The sequence below is a fragment of the Phalangium opilio genome, unplaced genomic scaffold, assembly GCF_054372755.1.
Source record: "Phalangium opilio isolate 3A_F unplaced genomic scaffold, DU_Popi_V2 ptg000048l_1, whole genome shotgun sequence".
Lineage (NCBI taxonomy): Eukaryota > Metazoa > Arthropoda > Arachnida > Opiliones > Phalangiidae > Phalangium > Phalangium opilio.
The window spans coordinates 271,394-285,905 of record NW_028324170.1 but is presented as its reverse complement, the minus strand read 5'-3'; the positions used below and the strand labels follow the sequence as shown (position 1 = coordinate 285,905).

The 14,512-nt window shown below is 39.0% G+C and overlaps 1 protein-coding gene across 14 annotated transcripts in view; it reads right to left on the bottom strand.

Annotated features, from left to right (window-relative positions):
- Positions 1-14,512, bottom strand: part of LOC149673433 (nephrin-like) — a 193,278-nt gene that overhangs the window by 133,821 nt on the left and 44,945 nt on the right. For 11 of the 14 annotated variants that reach the window (XR_016366853.1, XR_016366852.1, XR_016366851.1 and 8 more), the window contains exon 5: positions 5,333-7,021. The exons of 2 other annotated variants lie outside the window; for them this stretch is intronic. Coding sequence is in view for 8 of the 12 variants with exons in the window: in XM_089838972.1 (XP_089695098.1) it covers positions 5,333-5,384 (52 nt within the window). In the remaining 4 variants the exon portion in view is untranslated. Of the gene's footprint in view, positions 1-5,332; positions 7,022-14,129; positions 14,278-14,512 lie in introns of those variants that run through there. One more of the 14 variants, XM_089838968.1, reaches the window with a different exon arrangement.

Here is a 14,512-nt window from a genome sequence, read left to right as displayed (position 1 = left end):
CGTTGTCCATTCCTACTTTTAAAATTAAATCTATCCCTGCTTCAACGTTTTCACTCCATTCTTAATCAGATCTTTAATTTAATGACGCATATAAGCATCATGTTTGAAGAACAGTAGTCGGTACAACGGTAAACACCCACTTGTTTACCAATCCCATAAGTAAACCTCTAACGAATTGTAAATAAAAACAACAATAACTTTTCTCCACCCATTATCCCGTTTATATATTTTTTTAATAATATTAAATAAAGCTTACAGTTTCCACGTGATACCCCTAAAAACCCTTTGATATCTCAGTTGTTTTCTTTTTCACCCGAACCATTTTAATTCATTTATTTTAATTCAAGTATGAAGTTTTTTTGGAGCTCCATGGTCCTTTTTCTGATAATCTAGGTGAAGGAGTGATAGTCGGTACATGGCTCATTTTCAACGGATGGATAAGTTGAAAAGGGTGCGGTCGAGAACCAGGGGGGGGGGCAAAGGGGTGCTATAGAGAGATCTTTAGGGGATACTTAGGCTACCGTAGCAAATCCTAATGATATTAATTTTACACCCAAACGTTTAAAAAACAGTGTTACAACTCATTTTCGATGCTAACACGCAGATACGTTCCGCGGATTTCGTTTGATTATTCCTTTTAATTATCCGTCACGTCTTCATTTAAAGGGACCGGGTGTGGGTAAAAATTATTTGACATACGTCAGAGACACGTGATCATGGAGAGGCGTGCGTGGTTCAAAGCGAGGGGGTAGACGCTCTGGATCTCTGTGTACACCTGAGTTCAAAAGAGTTCAGCTTTGACAGTACATTGAGTTCAAAGCCATAGGAACTCACAGTTCAGCTTTGACAGTACATTGAGTTCACAGCCTTAGGAACTCACAGTTCAGCTTTGACAGTACATTGAGTTCAAGACATATTGTACACCTGAGTTCTCAAGTGCCTACCCCCTCGGTTCAAAGATAAAATCTTAGTTTTATTACCTCTCCGAGTGACGTATGTCACGGAGAGGTATTACACCGGTCGTGTCTGTGTGTGTGTCTGTCTGTCTGTGTGTCTGTCTGTCAGACCCCACGTGACCGCGTTCGCAGTTTGCGTATCGGAGCAAACGTGTTCCCAATTTCCGGACTGCATTGACAGTTCACGGAAATTTGGGTTTGTCTCCTCTGGCTATTCTACTTGAGTTCCAACACCACCAGCTTTAGTTTTCGTCCACTCCACATGGACACTAGTCTGTACTTGCTAGCTTCCAAGCACAACCATCTTCTGTTCTTCGTCAATTTCACCTTGACACCAGCTTCTATGCACCACCATCTTCTGTTCTTCGTCAATTCCACATTGACACCAGCTTCTTTGCACCACCATCTTCTGTTCTTCGTCAATTCCACATTGACACCAGCTTCTATGCACCACCATCTTCTGTTCTTCGTCAATTCCACATTGACACCAGCTTCTATGCACCACCATCTTCTGTTCTTCGTCAATTCCACATTGACACCAGCTTCTATGCACCACCATCTTTAGGTCTTTGTCCATTCCACATGGACGCCAGTCAGTCCATTCCGGCTTCTTTTCCTTCGTCACCGTTTGGTTTCAAGATATACGCGGCGATCGGCTAGGGTTACGAGAAACGTCTAGCCTCCCAATGGCAGGGCTTCCACCATCGGTTCACGCGAATGCGTTTTTATCTATTATTGGTTTCAAGATATACGCGGCGATCGGCTAGGGTTACGAGAAACGTCTAGCCTCCCAATGGCAGGGCTTCCACCATCGGTTCACGCGAATGCGTTTTTATCTATTATTATAATGGAAACGAATCGTATATATACCCCAAAATTTGAAGAAAGCGGGCAAGAGGGGTACCCTTCACTTTAAACGTCAATATTAGCAACGTTTCGAAAGAAAATAGGAACAACTTTATTTTAAACGATTTAACTATTTTTAAAGTTATTTACTGGCGATTAAAATAATTAATACCATTTATATTTAATTAATTATTTAAGATAAACTTATTTCTATGTACTGACACAAGTGAGAGTTAATATAGAACGAGTAATGAAGATTGCATCTGAATCGAAACAGTACACGCATATCAAAGTTAATATAAAGCGAGTAGGGTGAAAAGATCTCTTACAAAACGATAACATTTTCTTTTTGCAGAATATTAAATGGAAATACTTAAATATTTTTCGGCATTACGATTCTTTTAGTAGTTGTGTAGCTATAAAGCTCTGTTTCATCTCAATATTCCAAGAACATCTTTTGATATTAACATTTAAAATTTGGTGTTTACTTTTTAATTCATCTTTACTACATTTATATATAGTGTAAACGTAACTTTTAGCTTCATTAAATAATAAGGATGTTAATACTTCATCTCTCCATACGTGTTGAAACGACTGGGTCTATGAGATAAGATAACCTAGATCTTAACCATAATTGACCTTGTTTCATGTCCTCTTATAGGAGGTCTTAACGGTTCAGATTGAGCCGAAAGTTAAATACACATTTAAGTGATAGATATTAGGTCCTCATTAGAATAATTGTGGATACGCAGGAAATTATTAAAACGCTTTAAACTAAATGATCATGTCAATATCTCGCCGATTAGAACTATGTATTTCCGGTTTGCCTCATTGGCTTGCGGACCTGTGTTTGGAAAGTAAATTCGTCTCGGCTCGGAGAGGTTTATTTTGGTTTCCCAACTTGTTTCGAAAACAAGGTAAAGAAGGCATCGTCTGTGGTGGAGGTAAATATTATTTGAAATACGTCAGAGACACGTGACCATGGAGAGGCGTGCGTGGTTCAAAGAAAGGTTATTAGTTAATTTTATTAGCACTATGGCCTGGGAAATGGCGCTGTAATCTCACAAAAATAAAACAAGGACTAGGTGTTGTCCAGTCCCAGAACTCCATACCCAATCACGAGTAAAACTTAATTACACTAACAACCTCCCCCCCCCCTCCAAAGAAAAAAGAATACAACAATCACAATCACACCAAGTCAACTCAGCTATGGGTTTAAAAAACCCACAGACTCCCCGACCCACCCCGCAAACTGTATTTTAACTAAAGTTATAACCATTAACGCCCCGTTTGTTACACGTACAAAAAAAGAAAGAAAATAAAACGAACAATACGTGATATTATAGTCAAAATGTTCACCGTGGTGGCCACGCGCAGTATAACATCACTGTCGACCATTATTTACTTGGTGCCGCAACCCAACCAAGTAACCCCCAAACCCAACTTTGTTTTTTTCTTTCTCTCTCTTCTCTATACCATACCGAGTATACGAGCGAGTTACATTTAGGGTTAGCTATAGTAGTTAAGCCTTGGCCAGTTTTAAGAGAGGGGATAAGGGTGTTGGGGTGGGGGGTAAAATGCATCAGAGAAATAACTTTGATAGTTCGTAGGGGCCATGGGATAACGCTTGTACGTGCTTTCTAGACTCACCGAGAAGGAAAAACGTATATCTGGAGATAGATACAAAAAAATATATGAGAACCAAGAAGACCAAGAAGAAAAAAGGCTTAATGCGATTAACAAACTCCCGTTTCGTTTTTTACCCCCCCCCCTATACAGTTCGGTGTATGGTTCACCCCTGGTTTGCGCCAATAGAAAGCCACCTCCCCCCCCCTTTACGATTGCCAGATACTTTTAGTGGTATGGTATGGTGTGGTATACCTTGCAATATCATCTACAACCTCTACAGGATTATGGTATAAGAAAGGGAATTTTTTTCTTCTATTTTCTTTTATACTGATCATCATCAAGTTTAAGGGGTGTAGGAGGAAAACTACTATGTTATAGTAGGATAATTCTACTTCAATCTTTAAGTCAAATCTGTTAATTAAGTAGAATCGTTTTGTCGCGAAAATTGCAAAACGTCTTGCTGCGGAAGATACGGGGGAAATTTTCATATTGCTTAATTAGAGAATAGGCAATTAAGACCAACGCGCTAATTTGACTCGTATTTATCAATTAACAGCTAATGAGTAATTTTTGGTTCTAGACTATGTTTCTTGCCAACTAATTAATTTATAGTAATAGAAAATAATACAACAATTAACAATATGTTTGTTCTCTTTCCAAATAATATTGTATAACTTTCTAGCGTCATTGTTAATTTTGAATCATCTATAAATACTCATTAGATAAGAAAGTTAACAATTACAGGTAGTATCAATTGCTTATTTCTAATTACACATTATTCTAGCGTCTTTATAAGTCTGCATACCATAAGTATCTCGATTGTCAGAGAAAACAAATTTCTACAAAGTATATATTTATTTTTGTAATAAATAAGTTTGCAAATATTGGCGTACACGATCGCTCTCATGAAAATATTGTTGCAGACTGTATCTTTTTTGTATTTATATATATACGTAGGTAGATAAGCAAAATGGGGCAAACGAGGCTCGTGCCCCATCTTCACTGACTAGAGAGAGAGATCCTCTCTAGAAAACAAATCGAATCTACGTTTGAAGGACGAAAAGGAGCGGAGGGTGATGAAAAGGAGGACAGGAGAAACTCCTTATATGGGAATTTTCTGCATGCTCCCCGTCTCTTATAATCCTTAATAGTTTTTCCCCCATCTTCCCGCATCTCTCTCTCTCTCTCCGTCTTTCTTTTTCCCCTATTTGTAGATATTTATTCGGCCCATGGAATGTGGACCCACTGCATGCCCTCCAAAAAATATATATAAACTCTTATACGCTAAGGCCTTTTTCTGATATATATTAAGGCCTTTTTTGCAGCTTTGAATCACCGTCGAGTGGGTTGCGATTCTTTCTTATCAAAGCCTAAATTTTTAGGTTAAAAACTATAGGCCTATAAGCAAGTTGAAGTCAAAAATATTTGTTTTGTTTTTTTCGATGGTTATTCGGTATTCGACTTAAATGTTTGGGGCCGTTTTTCTCGGCAATTAACTATGCGATTAGTTTGCATTTTAGAAGGAACGTGCTCTGAATTGCACTTTAGCCGTGGATGTTTTCAAAATTTATCTAAGTTAATTAGAACAGGCGTAAATTGATTTATGAAGTAATTATGCCAATTAATTTGGTTTTGTTTTTGGGTATTTATGTCTAAAATTCTTTGGCACCGTTTTTCTCGGCTATTAATAAAGGGATTCTTTTGAAATTTAGTAGGAACATGCTCTAGACTGTTCTTTAACAGTAAATATTTTCAGAATTTATCTAAATTAATTAGAACCGCGTTAAATTAATAAATTATAAAACGATAATATAAAAGAAAAAAAATATTTTCAAAATAAATTATGACTTATCCATGGTACAGGAGTATAAAGAATAGTAAGTGTTGTTGTACGAACTCACTTGGTACAGTCCACCGAAGGATGATAAGAAGTGCGAGCCAAAAACAGAGCATGTGTCAGCGATCTGCTAAAAAATCCTTCACCCACATAACTCCGAGCCCCAAAATTCGTGGCTGGAGCGTGTCGAGATGAGGACCGTGCCGTTCCGTGGGTCAACCGACGTCAACGTGTACGAAACAACAAAATCCAGCTCTCACTCAGTGTCACACGACAAACGTTTTTGTTCCTCTCAAAAAACTTAAATTAGGCCGTCCAAAGACGGAGCCGATGATAACCACCTAAAAATATTATCTCTCTTGTACGCGATGAAACGTTTCCTTTTTATCCAAACAGAAGCGGAACGTTTTTACGTCGAGTTATAAAAATCGTTAAACGCTACGCCAGCTCGCCGCTTCTGTAGGTAATATAACCGGTGACCTCAGGTACACACAGCCGGCCGGCTTTTTGAACGAGTAAGGCGACAATCCAAAGATTCTTCTGCTTTTGAAACCTTAAGCGTTGCTGTTCAAATTGGTTTCAATATTCGCTTATCCGCGAATGAGGTTTCCAAAATGGTTTAAAATCCAGCCGTTTACACCAAAATTTCGTGGATTTCTTGAATATACCACAAACACGAGTTGTCTCTCTTAGGAGCCCGGTACGATTCCTCGACGTGATACCAACATGTGGTGGTGGTGCCTAGTACTCGAAACTATCATCCGAAATATCAAACGCTTACTTATCCGTAATGCAATGGTAAAAGATCCAGAAAGGTATCCGTATTTCGTCCTAGACATTTGTCCGATGAAATTTTAACGAAGAAGGCGCGACATGGATGGTGATATAACCGACCCAACTGGTACAGCACCAATATTTCCAAAAAAGTTAAAGGGTTTTCTCTTTTTTTTGGGTGCGGAAGCGAGTAGGTCGGGCGCCGACGAACCTTGTAAGCTAGCCTCTACTGGATTCACGACGAAACAGCTCGGAAGATTTTGGGACTCGAGTCGATCTTGACGATGTATGTGCAAGAGTTTTTTGCGCTTGTATGGCCGGCGCGTTCGTAGCGCCTCTTTACTCTCTAGCCTAGATCATACGCCGCCTGCCGTCTCCGAGCTAGCCACTCTTTCCAGAGACCTTTCTCCACTGCAGAGAGAGAGAGAGAGAGAAAGAGAGAAAGAGAGAGAGGGAGAGAAAACGACGGTGCTGCCCCATTGCAGTGAGCTTCCAAGAGACTGGTGGCTTGCTTATTCCAGGAAAAGGGGAAGACGTATACGTTCAATTCGACCCAAACGGAAGGAGTACATGAACTCCGGAGCTTGAAACATTCCCGAGCATTCGTAGAAGCAAAGTTCAAGTTCAAGAAATGTTCACTAATTTTCTTATCATCCCTAAGTGATCACGCCGAATTTTAAATTTCGTTCATTTTTGAAAGTACAGTTAAAAACCAAACGAACTCCGGGCTTGAAACTTTCACAAGATTGTTCGAACCGAAGTTCAAGTTCATGACCTGTTTGAACTTCGAGTTAATATTATAAATTCTGTACAGACTTCACTAGTTTTTTTCTAATGCATTCTTCAGATGTTGACACGTTTTCAAGGTAGTGTTTCATCAATTGCAAATACGGAGGTCACCCGGGATAGAGGAACCATGATGTGACCTGACGTCAATACAAATTCTAAAACTGACCACTTCCAATACGGTCACCAGAACCTAGGTAAGAGATTAAATGATGTGACGTCATGACAATATTCCCATCAGAAGGTACTAAAGGGGTGTGGCTTAAGGTGGCTCCACCCTTTCCCAGGAAAATGGTGGTGAACTTTCTAAAGTGTAAGGCTAGTAGTAGGAAAATGAGTTTATATCAAAATGGGGTGGTGGCTCCACCCTTTCCCACGAAAATGGTGGTGAACTTCAGAGAGGAGGCTATCAAAATGGGGTTGAACTTTACAAAGTGTAAAGCCTGACGTTTAGTATAAATATTTTTACCCTTTTACCCATCAAATATAGATACAATGGCGACTTTAAGTTATGGACTGACTCTGGTAATAACTACTCGGTTCTGGATGCGCTATATACTACAACAAGCCGTATAGTTTCTATTTAAACGGGGTTGGGGGAGAGGGGGTCGATAAAAGTAGCCCTAGCGGCCATCATCAAACGGAACGGCGCCCGGGATCTGGGGCCGAAACCCCGATAGTTCGAGCGCGTAGCCCCCCCCCCCCCTCTTCGTTTCCACATCATCATAGAGAGGTTAAGATTAAACCTTAGAAAAACCCCTCAAAACAAAAGTTTCCTTTTATCTATCTCAACTGAAAACTGAAAACATTTCAAACACCGAATTTTGAAGCATTTGGTTTTTTGCCTTTCTTAACCTTTCGAAAAGATTTCTTCTCGCCTGGCAACACCACGCGTGTAGAGAAAAAGAGAACTACAACACGATGCAACGTTGCGTAACAAAAGAAAGGTGATGCGTACGTAGGGGTTACAGACTTGTTACAGTATACCGGTACTCCTTATATTTTGCTTTATCTTAGAATGCACGAAATACAGAAACAATCTAGTGATAGAAACAATTTAGGTTAAGAAGTTCCGATTATTATTACACGCTTACTTATAAGGAGACTTTGGACACACTGTAATTATAAAGAAATAATTATTCCTTATTGACAAATGACAACGGCACGTCAGATTTTCTAATATTGTCATCTATTAATCGTGACACACGATGTCGTCTGCTTATCAAGATACACAATGCCATCTACTGATCGAGATACACAATGCCATCTACTGATCGGGATAAACAATGCCATCTACTGATCGGGATAAACAATGCCATCTACTGATCGGGATAAACAATGCCATCTACTGATCGAGATACACAATGCCGTCTACTGATCGAGATACACAATGCCATCTACTGATCGAGATACACAATGCCATCTACTGATCAAGACACTTCGCGTAATAACTAACATTTACACTTAGCCTCAACCGATGAGGGGGGGGTGCTTTTATCTGAGTACACGAACGTTGGCAACGTTGGTGGGGGGGGAGGAGGAAAGGGTTACAGGCAAGTAAAGAACGATGGCCGATACCCAGATTGCTTTCTTAACGGTCAGTTAGGAAGAGAGCCTTGAATAACAAAACCATACTAGCTGTCCCGTTATGCTCCGAACATACAAAGACCAGAATACCGGAGGGCCTAAAAAAGAAGAAGATTTCAGGGCCTCGAAGCCCTCAGGCACCTTAGATAAAAACCAAGGGGGATAGAAAAATTAGGTACAAAATGTTCTTGTCCGCATTTTTTTTACATTCAATCCATGTACAGTACGGTTATTTTAACACCCACCCGATGTATAACAGATTTTAAGGGTTGTTGATTTCAAGGTTTATGGGTGGCACAAAACAGACCCGGGGTACAGGTGCATTTCTAAAAAATCAATTACATTATTTAACGAGGCCAGCTAGTACTAAAGGAACTCCTAAAAATAACTTAAAAGTGGCGGGAAAATTTATAAATAAAACAAGCTTAATGGGATAGCTTTCGAGTGATCGATTCTATTAAAAGGTAAAAGCGCAAGGTAATAATACAATTATAAGGGACTAGTTCCTTCTGTTCTCTAGTTTTGATAGTTACGAAGTTGAATTTATAAGAGACGACAACCTGATCCCGCTTAGTATTGATGATGTGTTAAGTTAGTTTAGGTTAGCGTTAGGTGAGGTCGACTTCTAGGACTTGCGTAGATACCCTATCAAGTTCGTCAAAGAACGGATATTATATAATTTCTAAAGCTTACTACGCAAGGGCGTTTTGGAGCGTCGCGTTGGGTACGTGTTTCCCCGCCAGATGTCGCTTTAAAACCCTTGTGAACGAAGCTAATGAACTCTTCCCATGGCTGAGTGATGTAGAAATGTACAGAGGAGAACTTAACATGTCGCTTTACCTCTAATTATATAATAGTTAACATTCAGAGGAAGTTAGTCCCTTAGAGTTTAATTATTAACTTGTGGTAAAACCGAAAAAGCCTGGGTGTTGGGGCACGGGTAGGGAGTGGGTGTAAAACGGTGCAGTGGGGTAACTCTCTCTTCTCTATTCGCTCCATTAATTCCGTGGCAATCCCTAGAAAGGATAGGGCTAGCGCTTAGCCGCTTAGCAAAACTAATACGTTAAGAGGTAATAGCAAAAAAAAAAAAAAGAATAATAAAGAACCCTTACAACTAACTAAGCATGGCATGGGCTTTAAATGTTTCAACTGTTTACCGAAGCTCGAAAATTAAACTGAATTATTCATTACCATAGTTACAAATTTTAAGGATATAATAAAGTCTAACGCGTCAAGAAATAAGATCTCGGAACGATCAAAGATAGAATAGACACTTTTCAAATGTCTGGCGTAGTCTTGTTTACAGATGGTATGTGGAACATATAAAGAAGTTAGATATGGTTTCAAACAAAAGGACTATATCGGACTATATACTTTGGTGGACTGGTAACGTTGAAGCCCCAATCCCTAAATGAAGCAGACGATTCTGTGCCTTCATCTTTTTTGAAAGAGTCTATTGACCTGTAATACGACTAATCCCCGTTGGTTTCCTCATGCACTGCCGCCATATTGGCAAGGTTTAACGATCCAGTATTAAAATTATGAAACCTAAAAGGTCTAGCTAGCTAGCTAGCTATTCATGTACGTTCTTGGATCTTCAAGTAATACAATATTTAATTACGCATTTAGTTTTTTACGTAATAATAAATAAGTTGACGTTAAGCCCCTCCCCTTTCATTCAACCACATCGACATGGCCGCGAAACACTTCCTTTAGAACTACTTTCGAATATCTAAGTCAATCTGCTATTTCGGGATTATAAATGTATGTTAATTCGTGTAACACTATCACCGTAAAATAGGTAAATTATACAAAACTGTATCAACATATTAATTACATTCGATCAAACCCTCTCCGAGTCCTTCAAGACGGGATAAAATACGCTAAAATCATGGACTTTGTAGTCGTTCCAAAAGGGACGGGAAGTAATTTTACAGGAGTCACAGTGAGCTTGGGGCCAATTAAATAACATTTGCTTCGCCTCCTAGCGTGCTCTTCAAACAGGGATTTAGAGTGACCTTGATATACCAGGAAAAACAATACAGTGGTGATAACTTTAGAATGCTAATTTTAATTTCCTTACTAGTGCATATGCATACCATTACGATATTTTTGTATCGAAAAATTAAGAAATAAGCACCCATGTTTTCCAGTCCCCTATAGGGTGCTATAAAGTCCATGGTTAAATCAACTTGAATTATCTAAACCTCCCGTGTTACGAGATAACTAACTTTGAGATATACGCTTTTAGTTTCAACCCATCCCTAAATAACCGAACAATTTCATAGATATGAAAATAAACCATAAATATGCAATATATAAAGGGTGCATATATCAGATATAATAACCGAAGTACAGTGGGATGGTTCTATGGGGAAATCAATTTTGAGTCAAAAATGTAATTTCTATGACATTTTTACCCTAAGGGAACACAAGTTATGACTGGAGTGTTGTACGGTCTTTCAGTTTCTTAATTAAATTAATTAATTAAGGGGTCATCCGTAAAACACTGACTCTATCCCTAAGTTGTAAACGGTGACCCTTAGGTCAAAATATCACGAAAGTTTTTAACATTTTCGACTCAAATTCGCCAATAGAAGCAAACCATTTCGGTCCTACAACCATTTTTGGAACATGCAGTATAAACATTCTAAAGTTGATCTTTCTTACAACCAAGAAGTGATATCTAGTTTACTAGGAAACAGTTTTAAGATGCCTAAGTATTCGCGCGCCATAGTCCTGGTCCCTCTTTCAAAATACAAGGGGGGACGTAAAAGGAGGCCGGGCTATTTCACTGCCTCTCTCCTCATTCGGAAAATACGCAATTTTCGTCATTCGCGTCGCGCTGACGTGCACAGTTTTCAAGAACCAATGAGATGCTGGCTGGTTGTAATTTAGAGGCGGCGGGGATTAACTCCGGACCTACGTATGTCCTGGAGATAAAGCTGGATTATAAATGTGGCGAATTTATACTTTCTCCCTAATAAACTAGATATCACTTCTTGTTACAACCTGAAGTCCGTGACATATCAAAAAAAAAAAAAAAAAAAAAAAAAATTTAAACAAGGCTTAACGACTAATTAAGATACATACTTTCAATATCTATGAACTACTAGCTTAACTTGATATAGTCGTATATAGAATTGATTTTATTTAAATATTCGAAATAAATTTAAGCATGGACGATTCCTTAACACTTTCGCAAAATTTTCAATAGAGAGAGATAAAGAGGAAAGTTAGTATATACCCAACTAAACACGATGTGAGAAACAAACGACCATACACACATCTATAAGCCTTGTCCGTCAGAATCAATTAAAGGCGTACCGAAGTATATACCAGAATACCGCGTGAACGCGTCATTTTAGAATCTGTCAAGTTGTTAGGAAGGTAGATATCTACACAGCCAAACACAGAATGATCTGGCTTTCGCGATCTTTCATCTTTAATTTGAAATTCTTCCACCGTACCCCTTGATGGTCCCTAGGTTCCTGGCTATAGCTAGCTAGTTCCCGCCTGGACAAGGCTTAACTTCGAGGCAGGCTGCTTCACTGACAAGGCATCATCCCTATATACTTTGTCCCTCCATTTTGAGGGGTAAGAGGGGGAGTAAGGGTAAGGGACTCGATTTCACTCTCTCGAACCTCATTAGCATATAAATCAGGTGACTTCAATGGCAATGGATTAAACTAAAAGAAGGGAAAAGTAGAAGAGAGAAGAGACGGGGTTAATAGCTGCCTTCCCTGCAAATATCGTCAAACCCAAAAGCACCCCCCCCCCCACCCCATCACCTAAGAGTTTTAAAAGGGTCTCGATTATATGGGCTGGATTTCGATAGACCTTTTCCATCGAATAAAGCTCGGGTAACTGTACCGTAAGCCTACATACAGTAACTATAGGTTCAAGCATAAGTCTAACATAAGGCTTTACTGGACTGACAACATTTTTCCTGCGAAGATCTCTAATTGGTAAACCTTACAGAGCAAAAGTAAATAAAAATAACTTGGAGGGGGGAGGTTAATGAAAGCCTCTGATTTTAGTGTATTTCCAGTATGGTTTACGACGTACTCCAACTAAGTCTTAACTCATTCTTATTCCTTACTGCCACACTTTCGTTTATTTCTATTTGTTGTTGCTAAAAGTAGCCTTATTGTTATTAACATTCAAATAAAAGTTATTATTGAAGTATTTTATGGATAACCCTTTAAACTAAAGCAAGAAACTCAAAGACAACCCCTTAAATTAACATTACAGAAGGGTGTCAAATAATATCTACAAGGGCCTACCAACCTGTAGACTTTGGGTATGAAACTGAAAGACAATGTTAATTTAATTTAACAGTCATCCGTCAAACTCTCCAATTAAAACTCGGTTGTTATTTATTACAAAATGTCATCGAATTTAACATTTTCGACTCAAAATGATTCATAGAACCCACCGTACTAAGGTCCTACCACCCTCCATTTTTGGAGCACCCTATATGGGAATTTTCCAATTGCTTTACGAACAGGGTGTAGACTTATCGATGGGCTTATAATAAACCTATGATAGCTTCGCCGCCGCCAACTAATAGGAGTGTCTCTTAACCTTTGGTAGTGGTCTTGAGTTAAGCTGATTAATTCGGGATGGAGAAGGAATTTTTAGGTCTATAACTTAACGAGTCCAGTAACTAGCTTCCTCGCGTCTGACTGCGCATATATTACTTCCAACGATCTCCTCGACGTATATTGCGAGTGGACAGACCAATCCTTCGCGCCACTGACCCCCCCTCTCGATATTGAGTGCTGGCTGGCTGGAAAACTGTGGAATTAATTTTTGAAGTAGTAACTTCAAATTCTTTTTTTATCAAAGCCCATGTAGCTAGCTCTCTAGACTGTTAAAGGGGCCAAGTCTTATGTCCCTCGGGGTGTCTTTTCCCGACCCCTTATCAAAAGCCATATACTAAAGTGACTTTTCCCAAAGAGACAAAATTTAGCTGAAAATAGTACACGTACAGGGTGTGATATACTTTGCTTAGAAACAGGAATTTCTTTATTAAGGTCTATTCGGATTGTAGGTATCTTAGATGAGCTACATCGTTACCAAAATGACGACTAACTCGAAACAAACACCCTGTACTTGGGTAAAAAGTTACAGAATCGAAGTATGGTCTAAGAAATTCGATTCAACTTTTAGAAATATATATATATTTTTCTGATATGGTAGTATCGTAGGACACTCTTAAATTGGTGTCAATTTCCTCCGGCATTAACAAGACTAATTCTGTATATATTCACGCTTTCTAAGAGTGTAACGGCATTCGGAGATATACGGTATACATTACAGTAACGTTTATAAAACAACTTCAAAGTTTTCATGGATAAAATGATTGCGCAAAACTTTGTTGCAAGGATCAATAGAGTGAAAAAAAATTCACCTACTAAACGTAAAACCTTCATTTAACCAATCGGGAGTTATAAATTTATACGCCATTTTGAGGGAAAGGGGAAGGGGTAATTTTTAAGCGGCAACCCTTTGCCCTATATGTAAACATTTAGGCCTAAAAGGGAATCTAAGATAACACCAAAGTCTAATCTCCGCATTAACCGAATTGTCGTTGTCCACTCTGTAAAGTTTTCCGCCATTTTGAGGGAAAGTAACTCTTAAGCCACAGCCCTCAGTCATTTCCCTATATACGTAAATATTTAAAAGGGAATCTAAGATTACAGTCTTACCCAGCTTCACGATTATACAGGAGGGTTCAAAGTTCAGATTGCGCTGACCACCACTATACGACCTTTAAGACCCTTTTTCTAGTGTCATTTTCGACAGCTTGGCGACACCCCAGAATATATCATCCATTTTCCCGCCAAAAAATCATCGAAAGCCTTGGACTTTCTTCCCGCCTTATTTAATCGAGCGGGATACCCGCGGGCTACTCCAAGGTTATACGGCTTTATGGCTCCCTAAAAAAAAGTGTAACCAGCTAGATTCAATCCCTCCTCAAATAAGCTCTAGTTGAATGCTTAGACGCTTCTTGCCAGTATGCCATTTTTAGCATTAAGAATCGCATCTAGAGACGGAAACAAGCTGACAAATCAAGATATAATCATCGGTT